At 35.8% G+C, this 22191-nt stretch overlaps 1 protein-coding gene across 4 annotated transcripts in view; it reads right to left on the bottom strand.

Moving 5' to 3' along the window:
* Positions 1 to 386: 386 nt before the first annotated feature.
* The window catches only part of EPHA7 (EPH receptor A7), a 210512-nt gene continuing 188707 nt past the window's right edge, over positions 387 to 22191 (bottom strand). For all 4 annotated transcript variants that reach the window (XM_070796062.1, XM_070796063.1, XM_070796064.1 and 1 more), the window contains exons 13-17: positions 21630 to 21839; positions 20767 to 20916; positions 7598 to 7791; positions 6211 to 6366; positions 387 to 3374 (exon numbers count right to left, since the gene is read on the bottom strand). In XM_070796062.1, the coding sequence (XP_070652163.1) occupies positions 3260 to 3374; positions 6211 to 6366; positions 7598 to 7791; positions 20767 to 20916; positions 21630 to 21839 (825 nt within the window). In that variant the 3' untranslated portion in view covers positions 387 to 3259. The remainder of the gene's footprint in view (positions 3375 to 6210; positions 6367 to 7597; positions 7792 to 20766; positions 20917 to 21629; positions 21840 to 22191) is intronic.

Raw genomic sequence — 22191 nt, 5'->3', positions numbered from 1 at the left:
TTAGGCAAGGAGGGACAAATTCAACCAACAAAAAGCACATCTCGCCCCGAGTTCCCCATGATTTCTCTACATATAGCAAAAAAATACACATCAGTAATTTATTTGAACATGCACATCAGTGAGTAGCACAGTTCTAGGCTACTCAGGAAACAAAAGGGAGAATATCAGCATTACCTAAATAAAAAAGAGAGGTGAATTACACCATTTTAATTGTCTTTAAAACACGGATAGGAGGAGCAATTAAAATAGCGTCCTAAATAGTACTAGCTAATGTAGATTACATAAGTATACAATATGATTCAACTCAGAGTGCTCTGAACAAGCATAAACCACCAGTCCTAGAAAACAAGGCCCAGATCAACTGCCGAGAAAATGTTAGATCCAGATGTAATAAAAGTTACTTTTATTTCAGTCCTGAATGCAAAACACAAGTCACATGTGAAGACAGCATTCTAAAAAAGGTGGCTCTGTTAAAGCAAGGAGGCCGTTTCCTTTTGCATTTTTATAACGTTTGAGTTCTCTTGCCAACATTTGCTTTCTCTACCCTTCCTCCCCTGAGCACTAATTTATCAAAAAAATTAAAAAAGAAGAAGAAGAAGATTTCAAGGTGCAAGTTGTACATTCTTATCATTATACCGTTTCATCTCTTTCTGGAAGACAGTATTACAATCAGTATTACAAGGTTAATTACTTTTCTCTGAATATCTGGTTCACATACATGTATTTCAAAATCAAAATGTTGATTGGGAAAAGAAACCTACCAACGAGAGAGTGATGCATCATACCCTTCCTATTGTGCTGTGTGTCTTTCCCATCCCTTCTCCCTTTCCCTGTAAAGAGCTGTAAAAAATTTAAGGCAGATGAGGTATATTGCTGAAGGAAAAAGTTATTTTTGAAAAAAAAACTCAAAAAAACTTTTATTCTGCCCTTCTACTCAAGAAAGACTACTCAACTATAAATCTAGTGCTAGAAAAAAGCAGGAAAGACACCGTTTGCATGTACCCTACTATGTCTTCTATTTCTAGAATGGCTTTTTGTTAATTTAATAGAAAAAATAAGCACCTTAAGCTATGAACAAGAAAAGAACTTCATTATTAGTGAGTCTAGAATCCAAATGGAATTAAGAACACTCACTCAAACTCTTTCACTCATTCTCACAAAGGCCAATGCTACTGATTAGAATTGTAAAGTGCTGTACTTAGTATAAACACTTGTATACACTGCAGACACTGAAAAATAACCCTCAAGCACATTGTGTTATAGTTCCAAAAATATATTTACAGTCTATTACAAAGATTACAAATGGAAGTGTCTAGGTGACTGTATTATGCTAATTAAAATTATTTTACAGATTATTTTTCCTTAGGGACAAAAAACATTTTAGTGAAATTAAAATGATTTTTTCTAGTCAATCAAAAAATAAATTAAAATATCAAATAACACTGTACAGTGATTTAAAAGGAAAAAAAAAGGGGGTGGGGAGGGGCTTGGGAAGCAATCAGTTTGAGTTTTTCTATAGCCATCTTTGGTCCTAAATGTGGGAAAACACATTATGTAGCACTGAAAATACCTGTTCTTTTGTGATGCTCTGCAAGTAAAATAGAAAAATATAGTGCATTTTCAATGTATTCAGAGCCCACTACAGAGAAATGTGTGTACAAAACAAGACAGTATAAATAAAATTTACAAGTTTTACAAAGGAACATTTACAGGTTTTGTTTCTGTTGTTTGTTTGTTTGTGGGTGCCCACATTATCAAACAAGACCAATTATGACCGATCCCTGGGATCTTTCTCTATTAAAATAATTATTATAAACAGCCCAATTCTCTTTGGAAATACAACAGTTCAATTCTGGGGTAGTTCATGATTTTCCTAACTTTTGAAAGCATTACTCACAATAGGTATACATTCCTGAAATAGCTATAAAGACACATTTAATTATTGCTTATGAAATTCTAACACAGTAATCAAATAACATGGTTTAATAAATAAAGCTTTAAAAAAAAGCCAGATCCTTCACCTCTTCCTGACGTGGTAAAAAGAGTTCTTTCAACTTCTCACATCAGTGTTCACAAATAAAAATACTTTTTTTTTTTTTTAAACTGCAATGGTGATATTCTGTGCAGCAACTTTGTTTTTGAAAGGTGAAAATTGTGAACTGCCCCTTTTATCATGCTTCAGAGTTCTAACATAAATCTTAATTCTTCCCTTTAATGTTTGGACTGCATTAAACAGAATAGGATATAAAATATATGCCAACTATTTCTCCTAAATTTCCTAAATGTTTTGATATTGAAAAAATTGTGATGTGCTCAGATTAAATTTTAGATAACACTGGATAGTTCTTGCTTTCAGAGATTTGCCTTCACCAACATTCTTTAGATGAAGTGCCTTATCTTTTTTTTATATAATCATAAACTACAATTTGAGTGTTTATTAAATTCTGTCTAGTAAAATCACTCTATAAACAATCTGTTAAAAGTGCCTTATAGTATTTATGGATCATTATTGCTATTTTCATTGAAAAGATAGTGTTGTCAGATCTTTACAAAAAAATTTCTTTTTAAAAAATATCAGAGAGCTTGGCAACTTGCATTTTCTCAACTACCTGCCAATTAGCAAACAATATCAAAACAGCACTGATTAAACAAAATTAAATGACATAAAAGGGATACCAATGTTCTGACAGAGATATATCTTCAATCATGCTATTTCTTTTTAAATTTGAGATTCTTTCAAAGGTACCCAGTGTAGTAATGTGTCATAGATTAACACTACAAAGGTCCAAGCTATAAACAATTTTCTAAAAGAAAGTCTTTATGAAGAATAAACACAAATGATTTTAAAAAGGAATAGTCTGAAATCACATATTTAAGGAAAATATTTCATTGATTTTAACAATAAGATCATGATTTTATTTGACAAATATATTCTTTCTTAAATTCTTTATGTACATTTTAAAAAGTCTATCAGATAAAAAGGAGGTTAGAGAGCTCAAGGTGTTTGGATGTTTTCAGGTAGTACTTTGTTTATTGTCACTGCTGTTTGCCTGGCCACCGGTGGTGGATCCTCAATTCCCTTTTTATATATTCTGGTGGCACTTAGGAGTTCAAGTCTATAGGTGCTTCTTAAATCTTCAGTTCACTGTAGGAAGGACCCAGGACATCAACTGTCTGCTAGCAGCATTCTATGCATATACTGAAGGCCAGTACTGTTCTCTTGTGGTCCATAATCTCCCTCATAAGGGAGAAACGCTTATCACACTTGGATGCCAGTTCCATGTAAATGGAGCATTTGCGCTCTCATAGTCTGAATGCTGCTCATGATTTTCTTCTGATGGCCCACCAGTGTGATCCCTAAACTCATCACATCCCTGAAAAAGACAAATGCATTTTATTGTTAGTTATCGTACAAACATTTTATTTCATACTCAACTGTCATTAACTTTTTAATTAATCTGTTTATCTTAGGGGAACAGGATCTTATCTTAGAGTTCTTGGATATTAGGATTCTATTCCTTCACTGAGTTGGATTGGTAACCTGCATCTACATTCTCCTTTGTAAAAATCTACTGCTCAGGCTCTCAATGTGTCAGTGACAAGTTATTTTTAAACTGATTTGACCTTTTATATAAGAAAGTATCTTCTATACAGTTTTAATTTTTTTTTTTTTTTTACTACAAGTCTGTAGTACTTTTTGGAATAAAAGAGAACAAAATTAAAAAAAAAAAAAAAAAAACAAGCAGTGTCATTCTAATTAAATAGATATTCCCTAAGGTTCTGACTGTGGATGTCTCAGATACAAGGTGATTCAACATCAGTAAAATCAAATTGATGACAGAAAAGTAGAATTTTACAATTCTTGAACTGAAAGAAACTTAGGGACCATAAAGTTCAACCGTTCACTTTCAATATAAGGAAACTCAGGTCCCACAACAAGTTCAAGGTAGAGCTGGGACAAGAACATTTTCCTAAATTCCCTGTCCTTATTTCAAGTCTTTATAGAAGCAAAAGTTTCATTTCTAGTATCCTATATTCCATTTCCCAGAGCCTCTTGGGATGGTATCTTTGTCTGTGTGTGTGTGTGTGTGTGTTTCTGTGTGTGTGTGTATATATATATATATATATATATGTATATACATTTTTTCTTGTTTTACATAAGCATATATGTATGCACACTTAATATTGTACACAAATAGGGCCATATTGTGTAAATTGTTCTGTAACTTGTGGTTTTCACATTACAACATATTTTGGCAGCTTTCAAAAGAAAAGAGAGTATCAAAGTCCGAAAGTTATTATTAACTTAAGGTAAAGTTATATATATGTGTGTGCTCAGTCGTGTCACTCAGTTGCGACCCCATGGACTGTAGCCTGCCAGGCTCCTCTGTCCATGGGATTTTCCAAGCAGGAATACTGGAGTGGGTTGTCATTTCCTACTCCAGGGTATCTTCCTGACCCAGGGAACCCATGTCTCCTACATTTCCTGTATTTCAGGCAGATTCTTTACTGCTGAGCCATAAGGTAAGGTTAGGAAATATTATTTGCAATGTAGTATTCTTAAGTCTATGTGAAGTTTAAAATGTTTAATTGTTAAAATAGGACACAGTATGAATGGAAACATTTTTTGGCTCTAGCAGATCAAGAATCATCAAGGATCAAGCAAAGTATTATCTGAGTTTAATTAGCATGTTGTAATTCTGAGCATATTATTGCTTGTATTCTTACTTTAGTTCAATCATTTGACTACATTTTGGACAAAAATATTCCTTAAAGTGTACAATACCTGTGTTTGATAGTTTGAAAGTGAAAGTGAAATCCCTCAGTCTTGTCCGACTCTTTGCGACCGCATAGACTGTAGCCTACAAGTCTCCTCTGTCCATGGGATTTTCCAGGCAATACCACTGGAGTGGATTGCCATTTCCTTCTCCAGGGATCTTCCCAACCCAGGGCTTGAACCCGGGTCTCCCGCATTGTAGACAGACGCTTTACCGTCTGAGCCACCAGGGTAGTATTTGATAGTTTAAATTTGCCATAAGTCAGCTGTATCTGTGTATGGACTGTGCTACAGACCTCTCCTAGTGGGCCAAATGACTGAGCTTAGGTATCTACAAGTAGTTCAAATATAGCAACAGTAGAGTACTGCAGTATTTCCTAGCTGTGGTCTAATAAGACTTTGAGAAGCACAGTTTTTCAGGAGAGTAGACTGCTTTGGAGAGACAGGTGTAAATACATCAGCTCTACCCACGTGGTGCTTAGCAGAAAACCAACTAAGAGAGCAGGCACATGCCAAAATTCACGTATGTGCCATTTCCTAACACACCAGGAAAGACTACATGATTGCCAGCTTTCTTTTTATGTGAAAAAATGTGAAACACTTCTCACAACAGTACATAAATAGCATCCTGCTAATAGAACCTTCATAACTGTTTCCCATTTTCAAACACCCTGACTGAGAGGAACTGCGTTGCCCACAAGAGCTATGCTGCAGCTAAGGCAGCTGAGGTCCAGAGATACTAAATGTATTTCTACATAATCAGTGATGGGGCTGGAAAGAAAAATTTAGTTCTTTATACTCCCACTTCATAGCAATTTCAGTTTTTTTAAAATCAGGTCATTCTTCAGGTTAAACAAATGAGTCAATCAATCACATAACTTTCAAAGCTTAAGTTAAATTCTTATTACGGTTAATTGAATTAAGCTTTCTTGAACTTCTCAGAAAGTGATCATACTGAATTTCATAATGTACTTAGATAATGAAACTTTGAAATTTTTTTAATGTTTGATACAAACATGATGAAAAAAAATTCTCTTTTGCAATGGAGAAAATTTCCCCAGTGACTAGGAATCTAAATAATAAAAGAGGAAGTCTCACTGGTTGATGTGCAGAATACTGACTGTGGAGAGAAATTAGACACCACTTACTACTGAGCCAGTTTAGGGCAAATATTTAAATTCTCTGAGCCTTAGCCTTGTTGTGTGTAAAACTATTGACTATTGACTTAAGAAAATTATTGCCATGAAGGTTGAAAAAGATATCATGTGTTCAGAAGTCTATTAGCAAAATGCCTGGGACATGGTACACACTTAGATAATTTTCTTCCTGCTTTTGGGGTTCATATGTCTTTAATAGATGGAAGATGACCTAATGTATAATGCTTGAATTGACCTGATACATTCACAAGTATAATTTTAGAAGTTGAAGCTTACTCAATAGTCATCCTGGCCACTGATTCAAGGGAGTTGTAGCCGGCTGCTGTGAAGTTATCTTTATATCTTTCCATCTTAATAGCTTGTAGCCATTCTCCAACTGAACAGAAGGTAGTGAAGTCAGGAGTGTTTTGATCCAAAAGAGGGCTTATTGGCCTGGGTGAGAATAAAACAGGAAAGCAAATTTTTCCTTGAACTACTAAAGAAAGCATGTCTTGGCCCCCAGAAAAATAAGGATATATGAAATAAAATTACATATTTTAATTGATGTTATAGTAACAAATAAACAGATATGCTAATAAAAATCTAATGTGTAAAGGTTGGCCAATAACTACAAACTCCAAATGGATAAGCAACAAAGTCCTAGTGTGTAGCACAGGGAACTATATTCAATATCCTGTGATAAATCATAATGGAAAGGAATATGAAAAAGAATGTACATACATGTATAACTGACTCACTTTGCTATAAGGCAGAAATGAACACAACACTGTGAATGAACTATACTTAAATGAAATAAATTTAAAAAAAAAAACTACTAACTCCAAAATTTCTATTTTATTTAGATATGATGAGTATCTTCCATGTATTTTTCAAAGTACAGCCAATGATATTTGTAACCAGTAAATATTTGTTAATCTGCTTCTCTGAAACTAACTGGGAGCAAAGAAAACACAGACTTTCTCAGAGGGTGCTTTTGAGAACATAATGCACCCACTGTACTAATGGGACTCTTATAAGCACCTTGTGAGTTCATGCTTCTTCATAAGGGCCTGACTATACTACAGATACAGTGCAACAGGTTTACCTGACAACTGGAGCTGAATAACTACTAATCTACATTATCATGGAGCAAGCCAAGTGTAAAACATAAATGGGGTGGTTAGGCTCTTTTTAATGAACATACCTCTTAAATCATGTATTGAATTACCTTTATAAACTTTAACTTCATGGAATCATTTTACTATTAAACTTGAAACCAAATAATCCAACAGATAGTATGGATATAATAATAATAATAATGATAATAAAAAACTAAGGCAACAGCAATAAAAATACATGTAATAGCAATGGTTTGAAAATATAAAATGCCACTAAATCACACACATCCAGTTCAGAAATTTTTCTAAAATGATGACCAGTGATATTGATTCTAAACATTTCAAAAAGCAATAATAATTAATAAGTCTCTTTTAAATTGATTTAACTAAGTTAAGCCATCTGAAAAGAAAAAAAAAATTAACTTCTATTAAAATAACAAATTTATTATGAACTTGAATAATTTAACACAAATGTCAACATACTGTTGGGGTGGAGCTGTGGAAATAAATGATTCATGTGAATGTTTGAATTTCTCCCAGATTTCATTTCCTTAGCTATTTCTTACCTACTACATGTTCCCAGGGGTGTCTTCAGACTATTTGGGTTTCGAATCATTTTGTCTAGAATTCCAACTATCTGTTCAAACTTTGGCCTTTCAGCACGTTCCTTCTGCCAACAATCCAGCATCAGCTGGTGAAGACCAGCTGGGCAGTCCATGGGTGCTGGCAGGCGATAACCTTCTTCTATTGCCTTTATAACCTAATAGCCAAAGGATATTAAAATATTACTGACTGAGGTTCAACTAGAATAAAATCAACTGCCCAGGAGACAGAGTGATTTATCCACATAAGAGTAAAGCACACTGCTATGTGAAAGACTTACTTTTTTTTCCCCAAAACATCCATGAATAGTAAGCATGTTATTAAGGGATACATGAAGTTCAGGGTATGATGACATTTCCTAGTTAATTCAGCAATAGGGAACAGCAATTAAGTTCACCCAGGGTGCAACAGATGGAAAATTTTTTAATATCATCCCAGAGGTTTTCAAAAGGGAAGATGTTATGGAATGATTTTATTGTATATAGCTGTGCATGTACATATCTTTCTGTACATTTATGAATTCCTCAAGTTGTAAAAAGAAGTTTTGAGTTACCTAGAAGTAGTCCTGCCCTGAAAGTTTCACTTTCTGCAGAGTTCAAATGATATTATTTCAACAAGACATCCAACTATGTGAATGTACTATAACGGAAAATGCTCCAAGCACACTATTGTTTTAAATAACATGAAGCGCATATGCCTATGGAGTGTATAGTGTTACAAGATACAGTTTTGTTCTAGAACTGATTTGTATTGTTCAGAAAGCTATTGGATCGTTTCTCAACTCTGAGTCCAGTGACCTCAAACAGGCAGATTGAAACCACCCTCGGGGCACGGAGTAGAGAAAGGATTATACCAGGAAATAGGGAAAGGTTACAAATCAGAGTTTGCCCACTCAGAGCGCCTGGCTGTTCAACTTCATCAGCACATTACTGTCTATTTACTGTCTATTACTACCTAATAACAACTTAAGAAGCTTTGAATGGTAGTACAAAATAAGCCTTCATAAACACTGTGCATGGAAATTAGCCCCAAAATTATTTATTTAGACGGGTTTTTTGTTTATGTGGAAAGCAAAAGTAGATTTTATTTTATTTTTTCTTTTGCAGCACTTTTATTGATCTATGTAGATATACAATTATCTTAAGTTACAATTATATAACTTTTAGTAATTAACTGGACTACAGGAAAAATCATACAGAAAGTTTGTACCACAAAATCATGTCCCGAAGGGATTAGGCTTCTCAGTAACAGAGAAATATAGAAGCTCAAAAGGGTCAGCAACCTCTCATAACTAGAGAGAGGAGAACACAATCTGCTATATGTGGAAATGAGACTTCATAAAAGTCTCTTTCAAATATCCCCTATTACAAAAGGGAATGCCTATTAAAATGTCATTATTTATTCTATATAAAACACCCTTTCTATCACTTCAAAAACTTTTTTTTTTGGCTTCAAGATTAAAAAAAAAAAAAGGCCAGTCCTTAAGATAGATTTTGTGAAAATTATGTCAATACAATATCCAAAGATTTCCATTATTTACTGTCCTTACTCAAAATCACCTGCATGTACCAGGTGCAATTTTGTAAACTTCACCACTGATGAGCCTATTCCAAAGCAGAATTTTTCAGCAATACAGAAGACACAGTCCTCAAAGTTATGCTTTAAAATAGATATATTCAAAATATAAATAATCTCTCCAGACTACTATTTTTCCTAATGACTAAACTCTAAATTAAAAAAAACAAAATGGAGGTTTTCAAACCAATGATGTATGCAGCCCATTCTCATGACACAGTCATTTAAACTTCTCATAAAATCAGAAATTGTTACAAATCTAAGCAGCAGAGGGAAAATAATAGGAAGGCAAAAAGAAAAATAAAAACAAAATAAGGACTTGTAAAAAATCAAAATATTATTCAAGGGGGATTAACAAATCTTTCGATGCTAACATAAGAGTAGTAGAAATGTAGGGGAAAAAATGACTGAAAAAAAAAAAAAAGAGGTAACCCTGAGTTTTTGAAGAAAATAGGACTAAAGTAGGCAGACAAAAGCTGTCTTTAAGAAATGTTGATGAACTTATTGTTTTCAGGGAAATATAGCCTTGCTTGCTGACATTAAAAAATAGCACATTTAAATATAAGAGGTTGTAAGATGGAATACTTGGAAAAGACTCTGATGCTGGGAGGGATTGGGGGCAGGAGGAGAAGGGGACGACAGAGGATGAGATGGCTGGACGGCATCACCGACTCGATGGATGTGAGTCTGGGTGAACTCCGGGAGTTGGTGATGGACAGGGAGGCCTGGCGTGCTGTGATTCATGGGGTCACAAAGTGTCAGACACTATTGAGCAACTGAACTGAACTGAACTGAAGATGGAATAAGCAAAGTAGCTAGCATCAACAATTTTTCAAGAAAATCCTTAGTATAAGAACCACAGTGTTCACTTTTCTTTAAGGGAAATTTATACATGCAAACTGATACAGTTTAAAAGTTAAAGAGATAAACTTAACTACAGTAATTTTTGAAAGTTTTCATAAATATAAAATCCTCAGCCCAAATTCTCCCCTGATCACTAGGTGGTAGGTCCACCAGTTTACCAGACATCTTCCCTTGGACTTTCCATAGTAACCTCGTACTTTATTTAAAATTGATTTTTTTTTTACCTTTTCCCCAAAGCTCTTAGTCTTTCAATTAACGACACTTCCAGTCATCCCAGTCCGAAAAGCTGAAGTGAGAACAATCTAGACTTTCTTATATGTATAGCCAATTAGTGACCACTTTCTGATGATATTGCTTCCTAAATACAATATATTCAAATGATAGAAGCATTTTTTCATATATGTATATGGATCTCTCTGCAACATTTTGGGGGTTCCTTGGTGGCTCAGTGGTAAAGAGTTTGCCTGCAGGAGACATAGGTTTGATCCCTGGGTCGGGAAGATCCTCTGGAGAAGGAAATGGCAACCCACTCCATTTCTCTTGCCTGGAGAAGAATCCCACGGACAGAGGAGCCTGGTGGCCCACAGTCCATGGAGTCTCAAAGAGCCGGACACTACTTGGCAACTAAACAACAACAATATGGATCTCGTACAGTGCTGTAATTGGAAATGGCTTTATTCTGAAAATTAGGTTAGTGGGTTAGTGTAAATTAATTCTGCTTATGTATTTTTGCTTTAAATATGATTTACCCTAAAGATTATTAATTTTGCAAACAGAAACTTTTAAAATGTTACCTTATATTTGTTTCATTAAATTGGTATTGGAGGGATAGGAAGAAGTATTGTAGAAAATACCACAAATGTATTAGATTAAAATAGAACACACAGAAAAAATATACATATATATATGTGTGTGTATATGCAATATAGCTGTTTTCCCGTAGTTATGTGGTGGTCTTTACAAAATCACACATTATGGGATTTTTCCGTCAGTGCTTTATTTTGAATAAAAGCTATGGAAAAAACACCTTAGCCTTTAGTCACTTTAATCAGTATTGATACTGAATGCTAATGAAAGTCATATGACTGAATTAAAAAATTTTTCCTGTTTATGACTTATAACTACAAATGCTGGATATCATTGCAAAAATTCCTGTAAAATATCCTTTTAAAAAGCACACTAGAAAACATACACACATGGGAACTCCACAAAGATCACAAATATTTAACTGCAGGAGGAATTCAATTAAAAAAAAAAAAAACTTTTAAATGCAAAGAATTTCATGTCGCTTTGTATAAGACTCCAGGGACATCACTGTTCTAGGATTCAAAACTGCTCTATGTTAAACAAGTTAGATAAAAGTCAAAATAATGTGCTTTGGAAAGCTGGATTAAGTTATTTAAACAGAGGTTCAAGTTGTGAATAAGTAAATAACTAGCAAAACTTTATATACTTAAAATGACCAAATAACAAACAACTGTGGGCGGGGGGGGGGGGGGGGGGGGGCATTTTTTTTTAACTGGGAAGAGTGGCTTTCCTCATATTTAGGTTGTTTGTATTTGAATATATACAGTATTTTTCTGAATTCTCAGGACTTTATCCCCAGACTCATAAGATTAGGGCAGTGTTTATCATTTTCTACCACCTCCTATTTCCCACTTGTAGATTTTTCTCAGAAGTCCTGAAAAGAACAAAGCAAGTAGAAAAATCTTTCCTTTCTCATTTCCCTCTAAATAATCTTTTAAAAGTACATCTAAACTTTACCATGATTCTCCTAACATAATACTCTTCAATAGCTCTCCAATTAGAATTCTTTGGCTTTGAGCACAATATAGTCTTAAAATCTTTGTGCCAATGAATCATGTAGAGTACTATTAAATAACTCTACAGGAATGAAAGAGTTAATGAGCTTCTGTAGATATCCTACTGCATTACAGAAATTTGACAATGCCTATTATTATAACAGAGAACATTTATCAATACAAAATGAAACTTCTAGCTCTCAAAAACACAGTGGTTTACACATTTTTAAAGGAGCAGAAGCAAAATAGAACATTTAAAATAAGAGATGTTCTCAACTGGCAATAGATTTAGGGACCCTAAAGTTCCCATTAACAATCATGCTCCTACCTACAGAGGCACCAGAGATGTGTGCTGGGAACCTTGGCCTCTATACAGCATGTTGTTGCTGTCCAGTCAGTAAGTTGGATCTGACTCTTTTGAGACCCCACGGACTGTAGCCTGCCAAGCTTTTCTGTCTATGGGATTTCCACCACAAGAATACTGGATTGGGTCACCATTGCCATGTCCTTCTCCAGGGCATTTTCCTGACTCAGAGATTGAACTCACGTCTCCTGCATTGGAAGGCAGATTCTTTAAGGCTGAACCAGTGGGAAGACAGCTTTGTCATAATTCAAGGCAAGCCTGTTGAAGATAAACCCACCTCATGGGATGATGATTCAGACAGGACTGAAGCTTTGAGGCTCTGCAGCTTTTATTTGGTTAGCCTGCTAGAAAAACAACTTATCTTTTAAGGATACAAGAATTATAGTAAATATTTATTGAATACTTGCTATATGATTGAAAAGAAAGTGAAAGTGAAGTCGCTCAGTCGTGTCTGACTCTTTGCGACCCCTTGGACTGTAGCCCACCAGGCTCCTCTGTCCATGGGATTCTCCAGGCAAGAATACTGGAGTGGCCTGCCATTTCCTTCTCCATATGCTATATGATTAGCACTGTTTTAATTATCTCATTCAATCTTTACAGAAACCTTATTAGGCAAGTGTTACTATACTGATTCCAGAGACAAAGAATTAGAGGCGCTGAGAAGTTAAGCACAGAAAACATCATAGAGCTCTTAGTAGAAGGGACAGAATTTGACATAGGCTGTCTGACCAGAGCTGATGCTGTTAAGAGCTGCTTATATTTCCAACTGGGAAAACAAAAAGTGCACTGTTGCAAACAGTTACATATTCTCAGAAACAGCAAAAAACACACACTAAGATCCCTAATCCTACACTTCTTAAAGCATTACGTAATTATCCATGGAATTCATTGAAACAACTTTTTTGTAAAATTACTAGAACCCCCTTGGATTTCTGTGTCTAGATGTTGTCTTAGTACTCTAATAAGAGTCAAAGAACAAAAGAAGCACATTGACAGAAATTTCTAATTCTAGATCATTCCTAGAAGAATATGAAGTGACCAGGGTAAATGACATTGTAAGGGAACACTTACTTATCCATCAGGGGATACTTCTTTACTACACAAGTAAAGAAATACTTGGAAAACAAACTCATTTGCTTGCCGAGATGTATTTCAGTATTATTACTAAAATTATCCCAAATAGGAAAAGGAGTACGTCAAGGCTGTATATTGTCACCCTGCTCATTTAACTTATATGCAGAGTACATCATGAGAAACATTGGACTGGAAGAAGCACAAGCTGGAATCAAGATTGCTGGGAGAAATATCAATAACCTCAGATATGCAGATGACACCACCCTTATGGCAGAAAGTGAAGAGGAACTAAAAAGTCTCCTGATGAAAGTGAAAGAGGAGAGTGAAAAAGTTGGCTTAAAACTCAGCATTCAGAAAACGAAGATCATGGCATCTGGTCCCATCACTTCATGGCAAATAGATGGGGAAACAGTGGAAACAGTGTCAGACTTTATTGTTTTAGGCTCCAGAATCACTGCAGATGGTGACTGCAGCCATGAAATTAAAAGACTCTTACTCCTTGGGAGGAAAGTTATGACCAACCTAGATAGCATATTCAAAAGCAGACACATTACTTTGCCAACAAAGGTCTGTCTAGTCAAGGCTATGGTTTTCCAGTGGTCATGTATGGATGTGAGAGTTGGACTGTGAAGAAGGCTGAGTGCCGAAGAATTGATGCTTTTGAACTGCGGTGTTGGAGAAGACTCTTGAGAGTCCCTTGGACTGGAAGGAGATCCAACCAGTCCATTCTAAAGGAGATTAGCCCTGGGTGTTTTTTGGAAGGAATGATGCTAAAGCTGAAACTCCAATACTTTGGCCACCTCATGCAAAGAGTTGACTCATTGGAAAAGACTCTGATGCTGGGAGGGATTGGGGGCAGGAGGAGAAGGGGAAGACAGAGGATGAGATGGCTGGGTGGCATCACTGACTCGATGGATGTGAGTTTGAGTGAACTCCGGGAGTTGGTGATGGACAGGGAGGCCTGGCGTGCTGCAATTCATGGGGTCGCAAAGAGTCAGACATGACTGAGCGACTGAACTGAACTGAACTGACTAAAATATAACCATTGTAATTAAGGCAAAAAGGAGCATGAACAGACCTCATGATAATAGGCATATAATAACTCAAAATATGATATAACATGATTGGCTTCTGTTCTCCTGTTGTGCCAATTTTTATCTCATTAACTTCATAGGAACATGACCCATATTTTATGCAATTAAATATTTGGACCTCAATACAGAACTATGACAAAGTTTTACCAAAAAATCTACACTTCTTTTCTATCATAATATAAAACAAATCAAAGTAATAAATCAGTCATAACTTTTAAAAGGAAAAGTTGAGGGCTCACAATTTAGTTGAGAATAAATTTAGTTTTAAGCATATTATGTTTTCAAAGCTTTTAAGTGTCTTTTCATGGACCATTTTAAGGAATTACCTTTATGTCTCCTATCTTTATGAAAGTTTAATCTTTTATTATCCTTATGACTCCTACTAGTAAAACTAATGATGTATTGGCCTACCTTGAAATAAGAAGAAACAACTTTGTGGAATATGATAAACAGAAAAAAAAAGTAATCCATAGAATAAGAATTTTAAAATTTCATAATTTGACTATGAAAATTACATTTGAACTAAGACATAAAAGTGAAGTGAAAGTTGCTCAATCGTGTCCAACTCTTTGCGACCCCATGGACAATACAGTTCATGAAATTCTCCAGGCCAGAATACTGGAGTGGGTAGCCATTCCCTTCTCCAGGGGAGAAGGATCTCCTCCTGCAGGAGGACCAAGATCTCCTGCATTTCAGGCAAAGTCTTTACCAGCTAAGCTACCAGGGAAACCCAAGAACTGGAGTGGGTAGCCCATCCCTTCTTCAGCTGATCTTCCTGACACAGGAATCGAACTGGGGTCTCCTGCATTGCAGGTGGATTCTTTACCAGCTGAGCTACCAGGGAAGCCCATGTGAATTGAGACATAAATTCAATTAAAAGCTTCTGTGAATACCAAGTATAAGTATTTCCAATTTGAGTATTACTTTTTATATTTGACTCCATTTATACACATACAGTTGCTCTTTGAAAAGTCATTAATGAAAAGGGCTAACCACCTACAGATAATAAAGAAGAATGAAAGCTGGAGATATATGGGAAAGCCTACTCTCTTGGCTTTAATTGCAAATGCTTAGATTCTAACTGTTTCTATTGCAGTTAAAACTCATGGACGTTATGGGCACATGAAAAAAATTTGGGTGTCAGTTCAGTTCAGTCGCTCAGTCGTGTCCAACTCTTTGCAACCCCATGAATTGCAGCATGCCAGGCCTCCCTGTCCATCACTGACTCCCGGAGTTCACTCAAATGCATGTCCATAAAGTCGGTGATGCCAACCAGCCATCTCATCCTCTGTCATCCCCTTCTCCTCCTGCCCCCAATCCCTCCCAGCCTCAGAGTCTTTTCCAATGAGTCAGCTCTTCGCATGAGGTGGCCAAAGTATTGGAGTTTCAGCTTTAGCATCAGTCCAATGAACACCCAGTACTGATCTCTTTTAGGATGGACTGGTTGCATCTCCTTGCAATGCAAGGGACTCTCAAGAGTCTTCTCCAACACCGCAGTTCAAAAGCATCAATTCTTCGGCACTCAGCCTTCTTCACAGTCCAACTCTCACATCCATACATGACCACTGGAAAACCATAGCCTTGACTAGACAGACCTTTGTTGGCAAAGTAATGTGTCTGCTTTTGAATATGCTATCTAGGTTGGTCATAACTTTCCTTCCAAGGAGTAAGAGTCTTTTAATTTCATGGCTGCAGTCACCATCTGCTGTGATTTTGGAGCCTAAAACAATAAAGTCTGACACTGTTTCCACTGTTTCCCCATCTATTTGCCATGAAGTGATGGGACCAGATGCCATGATCTTCGTTTTCTGAATGTTGAGCTTTAAGCCAACTTTTTCACTCTCCTCTTTCACTTTCATCAAGAGGCTTTTTAGTTCCTCTTCACTTTCTGCCATAAGGGTGGTGTCATCTGCATATCTGAGGTTATTGATATTTCTCCCAGCAATCTTGATTCCAGCTTGTGCTTCTTCCAGCCCAGCGTTTCTCATGATGTACACTGCATATAAGTTAAATGAGCAGGGTGACAATATACAGCCTTGACGTACTCCTTTTCCTACTTGGAACCATTTGGGTGTAAGTATCTTCATACATAAGCATATCATTTTTTCCTGACATGGTCTTGTTCATTCCTCTGTGTAGATTATGGCCAAAGCCCCCTGGCAACTGTCTACCTCACTGATTTTACAATACAGTCGCCTTCCATATCCTGAGACTTTGCATCTTCAGATTCTGCATCCATGGGTAAAAATACTCAAAAAGAAAAAGGAAAATCAGAACATTCCAGAAAGCACAACTTGAATCTGCCACATGCCAGTTACTATTTATACAGCATTTCCATTGTATTTATACCTATTTACATAATATCTATATTGTATTAGGCATTGTAAGTAATCTGAAGATAATTTAAAGTATACAGGAGGGTGTTCACAAGTTTAGTGCAAAAACAATGTCATTTTATATAAGGGACTTGAGTATTCACAGATTTTAGTGTCTGCCAGGGTCCTGGATCCAATATTCTATGGATACTAAGGGACTTCGTGCTCAGTCACTTTATTTATGTCGGACTCTGTGGCCCCATGGACTGTAGCCTGCCAGGCTCTTCTGCCCGCACACATGCCCTCCTCCAGGAGATCTTCCCCACCCAGGGATCGAACCCATATCTCTTGCATCTCCTGCATTGGCAGGTGGGTTCTTTACCACTAGCATCACCCAGGAAGCCCCCTACTAATAAGGAGCACCCCCTTTTTTTTCTTCAGAGTAACCACAGAAACCTCACTTTATTTAGTTTTCAGCCCAGAGTTTGTGGCGTTCCTGACAAACCTAATTATCAAATTAGGTCTTAAGTTATCTTGTTTCACATGTCTTAAGAAAATTCTCTTATAATCTAAATTCTCTTATAATCGTATTTGAAAATTTGAGGGTTTTATAAAATCCTTGACAAATTTCTAGCACTAAATTTAAATCATATAAAGTGATTTCTTTCAATCAATCTAATATTTTAAATATTAATATCTCTGAAGAATAGATAAAAGCATAATTTTCAGAAAAATAAAATATAGTCACATAAACAGGATTTCCAGAGACATCAAGGAGCTGGTAGATCATTTAAGTCTCTCCACAGTCTCCTACCTGGAGACTCCAAGTAAAAAAGCTTTCTCTAGAGAATCATTTTTACTATAGTGGAATTCATTATTTAAATTCAAGTTTGTTCCACTATTTGTATATTGAAAATGAAATATATAATTGATCAAATAGCAGTTTAACAGAAGTATAAAATAATGAATATTATCCTTTAGGAAGAATGTTAATATCAATGTCACTATAAAACCTGAACTGTGTAGGTAATCTCTTGCATTTAAATTTAATAATATAATTCAGACCTCTGCAATTGAAAAAAAAGAGAAAGATGGTGCTTAACGTTCTAGGTCAGAATTAAACACTGTGCTCTTAAAACTTCATTTGATCAGTAAAAATATTAAAACTTGAAAGGCAAAATATATATTATGATATTTAATTTTTAATAAAAACAAATGGGAATTCTAAATCTAAAATAGAAGATTTTTTTTTCTTAACCATTTCTATTATTTGTTTTTAGAAGTTAAGTGAACTTTAAATTTAAAGTTATCTTATATTCCTGTCATTCCTTTATGTTTGAATCTAGTACAGAAGGAAGGTGTCAAAAGAAATGAAACTCTACTGAGTGTCTAGGGAATGTAAATATTTCTCTTTCTCTGCCCCAAGGATTTGTTTGCCCACATTTTGACAGTCCATGAAATCTTTGACACTGAGACCTGTCAAATATTAACAACTTTGCCTCTGCCAAACGGACTCATCATTCAGACTTTTATCTTCAAAAAACCAAAACCAAAAAAAAAGAAACCCCCATTAAAAAAGTTTTATGTCATTATTCAACTCAAAATAGTAAATGATTTTTTCAAACCTCTCCTTCTTTTCGCTGTGAATTTTGTAGTCAATGCTGAAATTTGTTTAAAGAAGTACTGAAAATCACCTTTCCAACAAACAGTCTGATTTTAGTTGTCTGAAAATAACTTACTAGTTTTAAGAAACATAGGAACTTGATAGGGAAAATTAAAAAAAAAAACAAAACTAATTTTATATAACAATGATTATGATCTATTTTTGAAAAATAACTCAGTTTTAACCTTAGTCAGCTTCTGTTGGAGAAGGCAATGGCACCCCATTCCAGTACTCTTGCCTGGAAAATCCCATCGACGGAGGAGCCTGGTAGGCTGCAATCCATGGGGTCACTAAGAGTCGGGCACAACTGAGCGACTTCACTTTCGCTTTTCCCTTTCATGCATTGGAGAAGGAAATGGCAACCCACTCCAGTGTTCTTGCCTGGAGAATCCCAGGGACGAGGGAGCCTGGTGGGCTGCCGTCTCTGGGGTCGCACAGAGTCGGACACGACTGAAGCGACTCAGCAGCAGCTTCTGTTGTTACACAGGTTTATAATATCTCAAGAATTCAGTACTTCAAACTGGTTTGCTTGTCACATGCTTTTTCTCAATGGTAATATAGACTTTCTTCAAGCACCACTTATTTTTTTTTTTACTCTATTCTTCAAGAGCATGCATGCTTATCATTTCCAAACTCCTTAAAACACTTTTTTTGTCAATTTACCCCAACCTAATCATTTCAGGGGCTTCCCAGGTGGAGCTCAAGGTAAAGAACCTGCCTTTTGCAGGACACTTGAGACATGGGTTCAATCTCTGGATTGGGAAGATCCCCTGGAGGAGGGCATGGCAACACACTCTGGTATTCTTGCCTGGAGAATCCCACGGACAGAGTTCATAGGGTCACAGAGTTGGACATGACTGAAGTGACTTAGCACATGCATACAATCTTCATTTCAGATCACTAATAATGTATGTATCTCTGTTATAGGAGAGTGACTCTAGTTAGTTGATCCACATACACTTCACTAAGCCTTTGTTTCTGCACTTTCCAAAGTGTTCCCTTGGTGAATTCTCTCCTCTGCTATGAACCAATGTCTTCTCCATATTTCTAGTTTAATGCGGGGTACCTTCCTAGATTTTACATTTACTCTATTTTTATCTAAATTTCACTCACATTTTCAATAAAGGCATATGAATCTGACAGTATTTGTAAGTTTCTGCCTTACAAAAATGTTAATTTTATTAAATTCAACTTATAGAAGTAAATATTTAGTTGTACTTATGCTACTGTTGCAGTGTTAATCACTCAGTCATGTCCGACTCTTTGTGACCCCATGGACTGTAGCCTGCCAGGCTCCCGTGTCCCTGGGATTCTCAAGGCAAGAATACTGGAGTGGGTTGCCATTTTCTTCATCAACGGATTTTCCTGACTCAGGGATTGAACCCAGGTCTACCTGCATTGCAGGCAGATTCTTTACCATCTGAGCCACCAGGGAAGCCCTTATGCTATATTGTTTTATAAATAGTCTCTTGGAGTGAGATGTACACACCCGAGAACTATCAGCAGTTTCTTTTCTCAAAGGTTAACAATGTACTTGTTGCCTTAGCAACAGGATACACATTTAATAAATTTTATTTTTAAAAGATATTCCCATTGTGATTATATTCTAAAATATTTCTATGAAACACATATTGGTTGTTAAATTTATGTTGTCTCATGAAATTAAAACTTAACTAAATCAACCAACAACATAATTTAAACAGATTTTTTCAGGAAATTAAAAGCAAAAGAAAGATAAGCTTCAAAGACAAAATAATACACAGCCTTCCTTCTCTCCCCTCCATAAATGAATCTTTTACTCAGGTGACTCTCCCACTAAAGCTGTGCAAGCTCAGCATCATTACTTTTATTAAAGAAATATCCTTTTCCGGCCTCTATTAGGTCCAGAGAATTTAAATGAAAAAGAAAAAGCAATTCTTCAAAATGAAGACAAAAGAAAATTAGTTGAACCACTGCTGCTGCTGCTGCTAAGTCACATCAGTCGTGTCCGACTCTGTGTGACCCATAGACAGCAGCCCACCAGGCTCCCCCGTCCCTGGGATTCTCCAGGCAAGAACACTGGAGTGGGTTGCCATTTCCTTCTCCAATGCATGAAAGTGAAAAGTGAAAGTGAAGTCGCTCAGTCATGTCCGACTCTTAGCGACCCCATGGACTGCAGACTACCAGGCTCCTCCATCCATGGGATTTTCCAGGCAAGAGTACTGGAGTGGGGTGCCATTGCCAGTAATTATTGTGGTAATTTGTGGTAATAATCGTGAAAACTCAGCAACCATGTTTTTTAGAACTGTAAAAGTTTCTTCTTATGAGCCATTACCTACATGTTCCCATAAAATGAATATTAATGTATTAAATCCTTTTTGTTTAAGTAGTATAACACCTACATCTTGATTTGACATGTCCCAATAAGGTCTCTCTCCATAAGACATAACTTCCCACATGACTATTCCATAGCTCCATACGTCGCTGGCTGATGTGAATTTCCGGTATTGGATGGCTTCAGGTGCTGTCCACCTTACTGGAATTTTTCCACCCTGTATTAAAAGAAATTGACATTTTAGATATATATAATGACATATAAATCATTTATAGTAGAACTATAAGGCTAAGCTAAATGCCTGTGTATTTGGTTGACAACTCAGCAGTATCAGGTCTGTTCATCTTGAATTTCTCCAAGTGTATTTAAAGTTACTAACTTGCTTTTTAAATGTCATGGTTAAGTTTTAAATTCTAAGGCAAATCAATTATAAACTTATGTGGTTGTATGGCCAGAGTCTAGTCAAAAAGACAATGACAAATGAGGTAAAATAACTACTAAAATGGAAAGAAATATTGGAATAATAGTATACAAGTCAATCCCCATATATTTTCCTTTTTTCTAATCTTGCAAACTTACAAGAATTAGCATAGTTAATATTTTCTTAAAATCTTGATTAAAAAGTGGGATTATAGTTTTCTGCTACAACTATGACCACTATTAACCAAATGCTGTAATGTATATTATATATATAAGCATCCCAATATGAAATAAGCTATTGACATTCTTATCATTACTTCTCCTCTTAGTCTATATGAAGACTGTAAAAGCGATGATGATTCTTCCAAAAGGAAAAAAAAGTCACAACTAACAAAGGTAGAGATCAATTTGCCTCTTTTCTCCTGTTTCGTTTTGTATTATTAAGCCCTGCTTTCTTGGTAGGAAAATTGGCAGGAATATGAAGAGGTGCAATAATAGACTTTTTCTTACAGTCGTTGTATAGACAGCTTCGGGATCGTCCTCTATAACCCGGGACAGGCCAAAATCTGACACTTTACAAACAAGATTGCTGTTGACAAGAATATTGCGAGCTGCAAGGTCCCTGTGAACATATCCCATATCAGCCAAATATCTCATTCCAGCAGCAATTCCTCTCAGCATTCCTACTAACTGAATGACTGTAAATTGCCCATCGTGTTTCTACAGGAAGACAAAAATGAAAGTCCAGTTAACCATACTTTGAAAAGAGAAAAAAATTACCATGAAAAATGTCTGCACACAAGTGATTTTCTGTCATATAAGAGGAATTACTACTTAATTTTCTACATAATACAGACATCTGTGAAAAACAACAGGTGCTGATTTAACTTGAAAGTCAAATAATATAAAATAGAGTTCTAGTAATCATTTATTTATATTGATATGTAACTGGTATTAATTAATAGCTTCAAAGCACGCAAATCCAAAAGTATATGCTAATTTTTAAGTCAAAGTTAGGGAAAGTGAAAGTGAAAGTCACTCAGTCCTGTCCAACTCTTTGTGACCCCACAGA

Source organism: Bos indicus, chromosome 9 (genome assembly GCF_029378745.1).
Source record: "Bos indicus isolate NIAB-ARS_2022 breed Sahiwal x Tharparkar chromosome 9, NIAB-ARS_B.indTharparkar_mat_pri_1.0, whole genome shotgun sequence".
Classification (NCBI taxonomy): domain Eukaryota; kingdom Metazoa; phylum Chordata; class Mammalia; order Artiodactyla; family Bovidae; genus Bos; species Bos indicus.
This window is presented reverse-complemented; position numbering and strand designations above follow the sequence as displayed.